The 11,807-nt window shown below is 35.6% G+C and overlaps 1 protein-coding gene and 1 long non-coding RNA gene across 2 annotated transcripts in view; both read left to right on the forward strand.

The window, feature by feature from the left end:
* The window catches only part of LOC106940999 (inositol-tetrakisphosphate 1-kinase-like), a 33,708-nt gene that overhangs the window by 9,139 nt on the left and 12,762 nt on the right, over positions 1 to 11,807 (forward strand). The window contains exon 3 of the mRNA XM_015023901.1: positions 765 to 789. Within this exon, the coding sequence (XP_014879387.1) occupies positions 765 to 789 (25 nt within the window). The remainder of the gene's footprint in view (positions 1 to 764; positions 790 to 11,807) is intronic.
* Positions 6,521 to 11,807, forward strand: part of LOC106941000 (uncharacterized) — a 10,478-nt gene continuing 5,191 nt past the window's right edge. The window contains exons 1-2 of the long non-coding RNA XR_001423237.1: positions 6,521 to 6,663; positions 6,750 to 6,765. This is a non-coding gene — a long non-coding RNA (uncharacterized LOC106941000). The remainder of the gene's footprint in view (positions 6,664 to 6,749; positions 6,766 to 11,807) is intronic.

Consider the following 11,807-nt stretch of genomic DNA (forward strand, 5'->3'; position numbering starts at 1 on the left):
ACAGTTTTGCTATGTGTCGAAACGATACATGACGCCTCATATACCCATCAATACAGTTCTGGTTTGGCCGCCATCTTTGTTTCTGTACCAACGGCTCCGCTTAATCAGCGGCCTCTGCTGGATGGCGGCCAAACTACAACACTAAAAAAAGGTCTAAGCGACCGTTATTAGTGAACTCATTGGTAAAGACTTTAATCCAATAAATCATAAATCGACAGCTGTTGACAGTATGTTGATTAATTGTTTGTTTCCCTACTTAATGTGAGCTGTTCTGGTTGGGTTCTGAGTTTGAGTGATGGGTGTTTTATGGATCATTAGTTCCTATCAAAGATGTAGGCTAACTCCTGGCAAGTTTGGATTTAAAAACAAAAAGAGAAGATGTTAATTCTTTTTTTTTCAAGAAAGTACACATTTTCTATGTATGTTCTACAAAAGTAAATTATTATGATGATTTGGTCAAAATCAAATTACCTGAGTACCTTTCCGGAGAAGACGAAATAGTAAATATAAATGAACACAATGAAGCTATTTTTATTTATTAGAAGGTGAAAGAAACAACAAATTATGGAAAAAAACATACAATTATTAACCATTCTGCTATCTTGTCTGGTATTTGACATGAATATTTAATTAATGTGCCTGATGTACCATTCAGTTAGTAACTTTTATTGGCTTCACATGACATTATGTTATAATAATGGTAGTAAATTTTATTTGACTTGTTTTAGAATAAAACTAATGACTTTTTCTTTTTCTTTTTTCAGGAAAAGGGGAATAGAAGTTGTGCAGGTACGTGATCCCTACCTTTTTGTTCAACTTTTATTTTTTTTGTATGACTTAATTGATGATTTTACTCTGTTGTGTGTTGTATAAGCAGCTTCGTATGACATGGAGCGTATTAATCTGTTAATATATCAATTTTTCAAACTGTTGACAGATTATCACCACTAATATTGGTGTTGAAAGGGCAAATGCTCTTTATCTCCTAAATATTCTGCAGTAATTAGATTCTGGTAAACTGAGGGAAGTAAAGAATGAAGTTATGAATGATTAACTGAACACATCAGCCAGTCTGCAGCCGAGGAGGAACCCCGACTCTTATCTTCATTCTTTTCTTCTGGAGGGAGTTTGGAGTTTCCTACGTTGTTTTCATCCCTTCCTGAAAGTTATTTTCTTCTTCTCGCTGTCGCGATTACATAAAAAGACTCAACAAAATTTGTGTTCTGGGAACTGTCCCAAAGTAAAAGGTGCTTTGTTTCCAAGTCTCTTCTGGGAGACAGCGGGTCCGAAACGTGGACAATGGGAGACTGACGTTTAATCCACCTGTTGTCCACTGAATCTATTGTCTTTACTAAAGATCTGCAACCTGCAGCCCTCCTGGCCTTCCATATGTAATAAAGAATTAACAAACGTTTAACAATATAAATGTAGTTAAAAAATGCAGTTTAGCCGTTATTAATTTTTTAAATTGCATATCCGCAAAAGAATGAAACCAGAAAGTAGCAGAAATTTTTGTAGATCTATTTTACTACTTATTAGAAAACGTGCTTTTTAAAAAAAAAAATTGTACAGAACTGAAGTGATTAATTAGATTAATCGTGATTAATCGATTGTTGAAATAACCATCAACTAATAAAGTAATCGATTAATCATTAACGGCAGACTCTGTTTAGTGAAAAAAAGCTGAAAGTACAACATATCCAGTGCAGCAATTAATCCAAAACTGTAAAAAAATAAATATACATTTTGCTCTTAAGAGAAAAAACAATTTTGTCTGTAAATATGTTTATATGTAAATATGTTTTACTCAGGTGGGATAGTTTTAGCTTCACCTGGTTCAAATTCTGTAAAGAAAAACTCGCACGAAGAACCTTTAGCTACTGAATTATCAATCGGTATTAGAAAAAAAATAGACAACAGATCAGCGCTAAGCAGAAAGGACGAATATTAGAAGCATTTTTTAGTTGCAAATGCATCTTTTGCTATAAATGATCATGTGTTCACTAAAGAAATGCTGTTTTATTTCATTTTAGGCAATTAAATGTTAATTTTCTTATTTAAAAATTTTATTTATGTGCATATTTAAAGTATTTTTAATATTGTATAAAATAGTGTTAAGTGGTTAAAATTTATTTTAAAAATCGATTAATCTTTAGTGAAATAATCGTTAGTATCACAGGTATTTCTAAAAGAACTAAATATTTACTGTGGTGTTTTTTTCATGACTATTTGTCTAAATAAAACTTCTAGTTTAAATAACACAAAGCTTATAAATAAGATGTGTCTTTGCCTCGATTCGTCAGGCCTGAAGTTTTGTGTGTCAGAAACGTTTCCTGACAGAGAGAGTTTGGGTCGCTGCCGGGTTAGTGGGGTAAGAGCAGGATGTTTACTGCAGATAAAACCCATTTCTGTTTTGCTCATTCGCCGTTCATTTGAAGCTTTAAAGACGGCCGGTTTCAACGCTGCTGCGTTGACAGCCTTCAGAGGAAGCTGGTAGGAGATGATTTGTCTCTTTCAGTCTAATCAGCTGGCCTTGTCCCTGGAGAGAGACAGAGCAGCTGACCCTGGCGGTGACAGCTCGACCCTGGAACGATAAGCAAACCCTGGAAAAATAAATCCTTAAAGCAGCTCGTTTACCATCTTCATGTTTGGTTTTAGCCTAATAAAACATAATAAACACGGTTTGTTGGTTTTAGACTGTTTTTGCGCTGCTAATTTAATCGACGAATGAAGAAAATAATCGTCAGCAGAGTCAGAAATAAACCAAAAAAATTTGATTGAATCAGGAAGGGAATGATTTGCACTTGAGATAATTTACTCTCATTTGTTAATATTAACCAGGACTGCAACTAATATTTATTTTAGTAGTCAATTATTCTGATGATTAATCAGTTTAATCTCAGTAAAAGATTTTCATTAAACCCTTAAGCTCATTCTATACTAATGCTAGAAATACTTTTAAAACATACTTTTCAAATGTATTTCTAATATTAGCATAATTTTCTTTTTTTTAAATAAGAAAATAAACATTTTATTGCCTAAACAACATATCATTCGTATAGTGAATGCTTAATCATTTGTAGCATCTGCAGCTACAAAAAAGAAAAATACTTTGTCATTAATTTGTGAAAAGTTCAGCCCTGTTTGCTTGACTTAAACATCAACACAGTCGCTAATCTGTTGAATTTTTTGGATTAAGCAACTAATAATTGGATAGAATTTTTTTATTTTTTATTTTTTACAGAATTTGAACAAGTTGAAACTGAAACTTTACAACTTGAGGACTTCTGGGAATAACATATTTACAAACAAAGGTGTTTTTTTTATCTTAAATGCAAAATGTGTATGTATTTGGTACAGTTTTGGCTTAATTACTGCTCTGATTATGTTGTTTTTTCATTAAGTGGTCTTTTTTTGACCCTGTTAACGATTAAATTAGTTGACGATTATTTAAATGATCAATTAATCACAATTAATCGTTTCAGCAGAGATCTCCAGTTATTTTTGACTGTCTCCATGTGTGCAGATGGTTTCAGATCTGTTCTCTGTAAAACAATTTACTGGCAAAGGTTTCTTCATCCTGAATTAAAACTGCATATGTGTTTTGTATAAGTTTGGCTTAATTACTGCTCTGAGTATGTTGTTTTTTCAGCAAATGGCCTTTTTTGAGGCTGTATACTCCAGTTAATGAGTGATCAATTACTAAATTAGATGCCTATTATTTCAGTAATCAAAATGATTAATCTGATTAATCGTTTCAGTCCCAGTATTATCCAGTAGGTTTTATTGCTCCGGGGTGTTGGTTGTGGTTATGGTCTCACCCTGTCTTTGCCAAATCTGGCTTCCCCGGGGATCTCATTTTGTGTTTCCATTTCGAGTGTGGGAAAGCCGTCCACTTTGATCCCCTCAGGACCGACACAGATAGAAACAAAAAAACAAAAAAGGTTCTGGACGACTATCCGAAACACTCAGATCTTCCTGTTGCGTCCTACTTGTGTTTGCGTCCCGTTATTGCTGCCCCTGCAGCTCCTGAGCGCGTGGATCCATCCGTCATCTGCACATCAGCTGGTCGGTATGTCAGAGCTGATGAGATTAACTTTGATCCGATATTCACTCACAGAGAGAGGATTCTGTTGTTTCAGTCTGAGGAAACTCATTGAGTTGGCCTCTATCATTACTCTAAGTGTTTAGAAAAGCATGGAGGCTGAAAAACAAAGTCTCAGGAGTCTGTCAGGTTTAACAGTGATGATCTAGGACCGCGTTAGGCTTCATGTGGGTGGGTTCTGGCTTCTGAGAGGTTTTTTTTTGGTGAGAATCAGGTGATTAATGACATTTATCACTAGGACTTCATCATATATTGAATTGCGGTATTGATGTCTCCATCACTGGCAAACAAAAGAATTCAAGAATAGAAAATACTGCAGGAATACAACAATAATAATAATAATGGCCTACAATGCCATGTAGGCCTGTCGCAATAAGCAATAAAGTAATTAATTGCATGATGAATGTTCATTTGCATGATTTATTATTTTTCCTTTTCCTCTCTTTCTATGAAAAACTGGATGATAAAAGTCTTCATTCTGGTGCTTTGGTCTCATCTTGCCCTTTTTTGTAGGACACTTTTGTTTACAGAGACTTCATGATTAATTTGATTTGTTTTGTTTATTTACTTTGAATATTTAAAAATGTCTTCCAGGTCGAGTGTTAAATGTTAATTAGAATTTAAAATTTATTGATCTTTAAGAATGTTGTCTTGCATTTTTATTTCATTACCTTTAAGTTACTTTAAAATGATCTCAAAACAACATTATTATCATTTATCGCAATAACTTCTGGGACAAGTTACCGTCCAACAGAATTTGTTACCGTTACAGGCATAGTGCCATGCATGCAAATTTTGAAAGCAAATGATTAACTTTATTAGTTATTATTAGGGATATACAGATATGAACATTTGAACCAATATCTGATATTAATTGTGCTGACATGGTCGATAACTGATATTTACCAATCTGATATACTGTATTTCCAGACTATAAATCAATTTTTTCATAGCTATGCTGGTCCTGTAGCTAATAGTTCATAGCGAATGCATTTTTTGTCTGATTGTATTCACACCAGCCTTGTTTAATCCACTTTAATCAAACTCCAGTTCGTTTGCCTAGAAAGTCCAGTTTGTTTGTGGAGGTGTGAATGTGTAATAAAACTGATGTGGACCAAAAAAAGCAAACTGTGGTCCACCTGAAAACCTCGGTTTGGTTGAAGTGAACTCTGGTGTGGTTTGAATGCATATGTAGATGCAAGCGGACCAGAGATCACTACAAAAGCAGGAAGTGGACCATAATGCAAGGCATTCTGGGTAAATGCAACCAAAACAAACGTGAGAGTCTGGAGTAAGTGGGAGAAATGTTTTGTGGCCTTTTACTAAAAATAAAAGAGAAATCCTGCAACCTCTAAAATCTGACACCACTCCATTTCTGTTTACATTTTGTGAAGAAGGAAGTTGTTCTGTGGCATGCAGCCTTACTCATCACTCTGCACAGTGAGTCACTAAAACACTTCAGGCCTGGTTTGTTGTGGATTTAAACCCAGTGGAGCAGAACCTTCTCCCTATAACATTTAGATGATAACATTGTTCGCTTGTGGAGCATCAGAGCTCACTTTAACCTGCTACTGATCCAGTTTTTTACTCTGAGCTTCATCACCATCACAGAGCGCAGTCTTCTTCCTGCTGGACTCTGGAGTATTGAAGAGATCCCATTAGCCTAATGAGATCCCAGCCCAACCTTCCTGGAGGATTTATGGTTTCAGGGGAAATCCTTCATGCCGGTCTCATGTTCTCATATTTCCTCCAGACTCTAAAACCTTGATTTTCAAATTGAATGTAAACTTTATTTTTATCTGAGAAGAACAGTTTGGACCACTTAGCACCAGTCCAGTCAGACGTCTTTGTTGTGGTTTTCCTAGAAGCTGAATTTTGAGTTTTCATTTGCTTCAAACCAGAATCATAAAAAATAAACAGAGATAAACAAATTTGTCACTATAGCATTGGTGGGCTCCACTAACTAAAAATTAGTTGCACTAATCATAAACATTAGTTCTGCTAAAGCACTACACCAACACAGTATTTAGGAGAAGCTAAATTACTATAGCTATATGGTTTTTACAGAGGCTAATGCTAAAACGCTACACCAACACAATATTTGTCGGAAGCTAATGCTAAAGCACTATTTTCAATTCAAATCATATTTTCCTTCAAAGACTACAACTCTTTATCAGCAGTTTAGTTTTGTATTTTATAATTTACGTGTTCTGTTATGCTCTTAGATATTGTACAGTGATCCCTCGCTATAACGCGGTTCACCTTTCGTGGTTTCGCTGCTTCGCGGATTTTTTTGTGCAGTTTTTTTCACAGTGCATTGTGTTCTGCGTCCTGATTGGCTAAAATATGTGTAATATAGATTGGCCACTCAGGAGATGGAAACTGAAACTCTGAATGCCTGCTGAACAAAACTGTGGCCAGAGGCTCTGCTGTAAAACAGCTGTGAATCTGGCAAAGCAGCTTGGAGGAGACGCTTTAATGACACGACTCTGGATCACATTAATGCCGTGATTGATGAACACGCACATCCGCTGACCTGAAAACAGGTTTTGTTCTTTGTTTTCCATGTAGAGTTTTTAATTATGCTTCGCGTATTTCACTTATCGCGGGTTATTTTCGGAATGCAACCCCCGCGAAAAACGAGGGATCACTGTATTTATGTTTATTTCTTCTTGAAGGTGTCTGTTGCCTCATTCCACACACAAAATAAATGGTTCATCAGATTGTTTTAGCAACCAGAAAAAGCTCAGTGGTGCTAGCTTGATGAGGTCTGGAAAGGTTGTGGTCTTCCTCTCTGGGCACAGCTCAGCCCCACAACGGCTTTTCATCAAAACTGGAAATATATTGAGCCCTGACCTCCCCTCTCCCACCACCATTTGCCTGTTTTCTGTTCTGTCCATCAGAACTAAGGCCCAGCTCTGCTTTTTAGTCCCACTGGGACTCGCTAAGACGTCATCGGACGTTTCTGCTTTCAGCATTTAGCCGGACTTTTCTGCTGAGCTTCAGCATGAACTCTAAAGCGAGGTCAATTTGTCTACAAAATGTGTCTGCGAGCGGGTGATGACCCCCTCCCCACTGCTGCACAGTCCTGTTTTTATGGAGAGGCCCGACCCTGGACGGGCCCTCTGTGTTGTGTAAGCGGGAGATTAAAAGCCGTGCCTCGGCGGAATTAGAGATTCGGGTCCAGCAGGCCTCATCACGCTGACATTGCTGGCTAAACAGAAAGCAAAAGCACGTCACAGCAAGTCGTCACCGCTGCTCCGAAACAGCTAGCCTCCGACACCCCAGAACAGATTCCCAATGGTTTCCAGGAGCAGAAAGGAAATTAAATGGCTTCTTTTAAAGCAGGCTAACTTTTGGTCCCAACAAACTCAATAAGTTGTTTACATTCCTGCTTTATTTGCAGTTTTACTTGTAGATAATATTTTATTTATTTTATGCACAAATATTCTGGCATATATTTCTAATTATCACCTACAATAGAAAGATAAAAAAATATAGAAAACAAAACTACTCAGTTGTGTTTCCTCTAGAAATTCAACTACCAATTATTTTAGTAATCAATTCTCACAATTAATTGATTAATCAGATAATTTCTTTAAACATTCTGCAGGTTTTTCATGAAAATATTAGAAAAACATTAAAAGATGCAAGTAAATAAATTATTTTTTTTACATAAGAAAATCATTTTATTGCTTCAAATGCAATAACGGCATTCTTTTACTGAACGCTTAATCATTCAGCTGCAGTTATAAAATACTTTTAACATCAGCATGTGAAAAGCTCAGCCCTTTCTTTCTTTCTTACTTAATATCAGTACAGTATAGAGCTGATCTGTTGGTTATTTTTGATTAACTGGTTCGTAAATGGATAGCAAAAAGTCAAAAAGTGCTTAATAGGGAATTTCTTAAAATAATTTGAGCCAGGTGAAGCTGAAACTTTGCTACTAGACAAGTTTTGGGTAGAAGATATTTACAGACAAAGGCTTTTCTTAATTTTAAAATGCTAAAATTATATGTTTTTGGTTAAGTTTTGTCTTAAGTACTGCTCTGAGTAAGTTGTTCTTTCAGCGGATAATCTTTTTTGAGTCTGTGTTTATTGTTATTTCATTAATCTGTTCATCGCTATTAATCTGATTAATCGTTTCAGCCCTAATTTGCTCTTATAAAATTTTTCTTCTTCCTTTGCACCTGCATGTTTCCATTTACCTTTAACTTTTGATGGATTCCCCAGTAAAAGACAATAAAAGATGTTTCTATTTCTGTACTAATTTAATGCAGTGGAGAGAAAAGGTGTTTCAGTTAATTGGAGGAACACCTGCAACTAACTATATTTTAAGGCCACACGTCAAACTCACTTTGCAAATACAAATAAATCTTCAAATACCTTCAATTTTGTAGACATCTCCTGTTGTCTGATAAAACCAAATATAATCACCGTTATATCTGGAGGAAAAACATTGATGCTTGTACCAACATAACTGGGAAGTATGGGGGTGGTGGCATCATGCTGTGGGAGGCACTTCAAAGAATATTATGTGGAAATATTGAAGAATCACCTGAAGACATCAGCGAGGAAGTAAAAGTTTTTCCGCATATTGGTCTTCCAAATGACAATGACTATAAAGTGGCTTTAGAATAACTAAGTGAATGTTTAGGCGTGGCGATCGTAAAGCTTTGAGCTCAAACCTAGAGAGAGTTTATGGGCGTAATCTGAAAATGCGAGTGAGGTGGCCTACAAACTTGATCTAGTTACTCATTTCAGTCAAGAGGAATGGGAAAAACTCTAGCAAACTAATGCGAGAAGCTTGAGGAAAGAAACCCAGAAACATTTTACCTTTACTGAAGAAACGTATATAACCATGTGAATAAAGACATTAATAAATAAATCTCTGACATATTCTTTCTGTCATTATTGTGAGATTTAGCAAATAAAAACAATTTTGACGATTTTAGCAGACCTAAAACAAGAGAAGTTTGGTCTGATTTAACTTCACACAGTGAGATAAAAATGTTTTGGTGTATGTAAACTTCTGGTTTCAGCTATAAATATTAGACAATTAAAACACAAAAGGCAGTGTTTAAATTAAGGCGTTTATTTGGAAGGGGCCTATTGAAATCTGATTTTGAAGGATGTAGAAACTGTAACCTAAGTTTAGGGATGAGACCATTAATCGCGATTAATCACGATTAATCACGATTAATCGGTTATTGAAATAATCATCAACTAATTTAGGAATCAATTACTTGTTAACTGGACTATATAGATTCAAAATAATTCCATTTGCTGAAAGAGCAACACACTCAGACCAGTAATTATGACAAAACTATACATAAACATATAGCTGCAACTGATTATTTTAGTGATCGATTATTTTATCAATTAAAATTCTGGTTCATACTGTAAATATTAGACAAGAAACTAATCAAATGCAGTGTTTAGATGTAGGCGTCTATTGGGAAAGGGGAAAATTAAATTCTGATTTGGAACAATGAAAAACCTGGAATTTGGGCTTTGGGATAAAACACTTAATCCGATTAGTCATGATGAATCAATTATTTAAGTAATCGTCAATTAATTTAGTAATTAATCGTTAACTGGAGTTTTCAGATAAAAATAAAATGTAACCACTTAAGCTTATTTTATACAAGTTTAGAAGTATATTTTTATTTTCATTTCTGTTATTCTGCAGCTTCTACCTTCTCGATACTCTGGTGTCGAACGTTGAGGTAAATATTGTTTAAGCTTTATGCTGATTGTTGTCCATTCTGCATAAATCGATGTATCTGTAGTGACAGAAAAGTGCTGACTGGGTTTGACAAGGAGGAGCTTTATGATCTGATATGTAATCATTTATTTAGTTATGCAACTGGCCCAGGTTTTCCTGTCTAATTATAATATTTGGTGCTTGTTTCACTCATTATTTGGCAACTAACCGAAATGTAAGTTTACTCCAGGGTTGGAATGCTTACGCAACTATAAACGCCCCTTTACCACATGTTTGTCATCGGCTGGCACAGTAACTACAGTATATCTGTGAGTTTCTGCAGCCGGTGTCTGCATGCTACTTTGGCCTGCAGGCGTGTTTCTGCAAGTAGATGGAACAAAACTGAACACCTTCGAAACAGAAAGAAACCACAAGATAATGTAACATAATAAGCAGTCTGGGAAATTGGGTCAGTGTAAAACTGTTGTTCGGACACGTCTCCTCAGGTTGAAACATGACCCACTGATTAGATTTTAAAGGAAAAGTTACAATAATAACATGTTTAGTAACAAATGTTCTCTGGGTTTTCTGTTACTACAAATAATCAGGCCATCATTAAAGAAATGCTATGTTGCATTTTGACAATAAAATTGGACTTTTCTCATATAAAAAGGAATGATCATTTATTTAATTAATATATTTTGAATCTTGCATGAATAAACCTAGGTTAAATGAAAAATCAGCAGAATGTGAAACATTTTTTATTCGATTAATCGTCAGAATAATCAAAAATAATTGTTAGTTACACCCATAAAATGTAAACATTTTTTGTAGTTTTGACTGCTCTGACTATGTTGTTCTTTTAGCAAATGGCATTTTTATGAATCTGTATATGCTACTTAGCATTTAGTTGATTACTAAATTAATTGGTGACTATTTTAATAATAGATTGATCACGATTAATCGTTTTATCCCTAAGCCTAAGTTCCAGTTTTTTCATTCTACAAAGTCAGATTTCAGGTGACTTTAAGATACCAACTCTGTACTGTCAAAGTGTACTGTTTATGTTAGTTTGTTAATCCATTACTAAATTATTTGGTGACTATTTTCATAATAGATTAATCATGATTAATCGTTTTGTCCCTAAGCCTAAGTTCCAGTTTTTGCATTCTTCAAAGTCAGATTTCAGTTGATGTTAAGATACGAACTCTTTACCGGCAAATTGTATCATTTATGTTAGTTTGTTTTGTTTATTTAAAACAAGGACAATGTGAAAAAAAACATTAATAAAAGATGCTTTGTGGCAGATTTAGCTTAAGCTAGTTTCTATCTGTTGTCAGGTGAGATAATGAAACAGATATGATAAAACATACATTGAAAGTCTCCATCCAGTAACTGTACACAGTGATTGCAACCCATCCCCACCGTGAAGAATCACTTTGCAGTCTTCTGTCTCGGGTCGGACTCGGACTGTAATCAGTCACCTATCCCTCACACCTCTCACAATCATTAACCAGCGCTGGCTGCTCTGGGCCCTAAACCAACTGAAACTGTACAGGTTTACAGCTCCTTCATTGATCCACACCTGTGTGACAAAGGTGTGTATTCACCATCAGCTGACTCAGAGTCAGAACAGGACAAAGAACAGTGGGGTTCTGCTTCTATCTGGCCTATTTGCTCAGGTGTGGCTCTGATGTTTTTGTTGGCTAATGATCCGCCGGGGCCTGCTAGCTGATTAGCTAATGAGTTTATGTCCAGTTGCGTTAATAAACTAGCTTTATTTCTCTGAACTCCCAGTTTTCTGAGCCACATGTAAAACAAACTTTAGTTAGGGAGACTCCAGTTATGCATCAACGGAGGCCTCAGTCTGTCCTTCCTGTTTCTACAAATGTTACATCACATGTATTCCCTCGGTTTGTTAAACCTGCGTCTCCTGTTGGACTGCTTCAGTTATATATTAGACTATCGCCAGGGGACTACAGTCAGGTACATATA

The sequence above is a fragment of the Poecilia latipinna genome, unplaced genomic scaffold, assembly GCF_001443285.1.
Source record: "Poecilia latipinna isolate Pla-1442-1.1 unplaced genomic scaffold, P_latipinna-1.0 Scaffold3447, whole genome shotgun sequence".
Taxonomy (NCBI): Eukaryota; Metazoa; Chordata; class Actinopteri; order Cyprinodontiformes; family Poeciliidae; genus Poecilia; species Poecilia latipinna.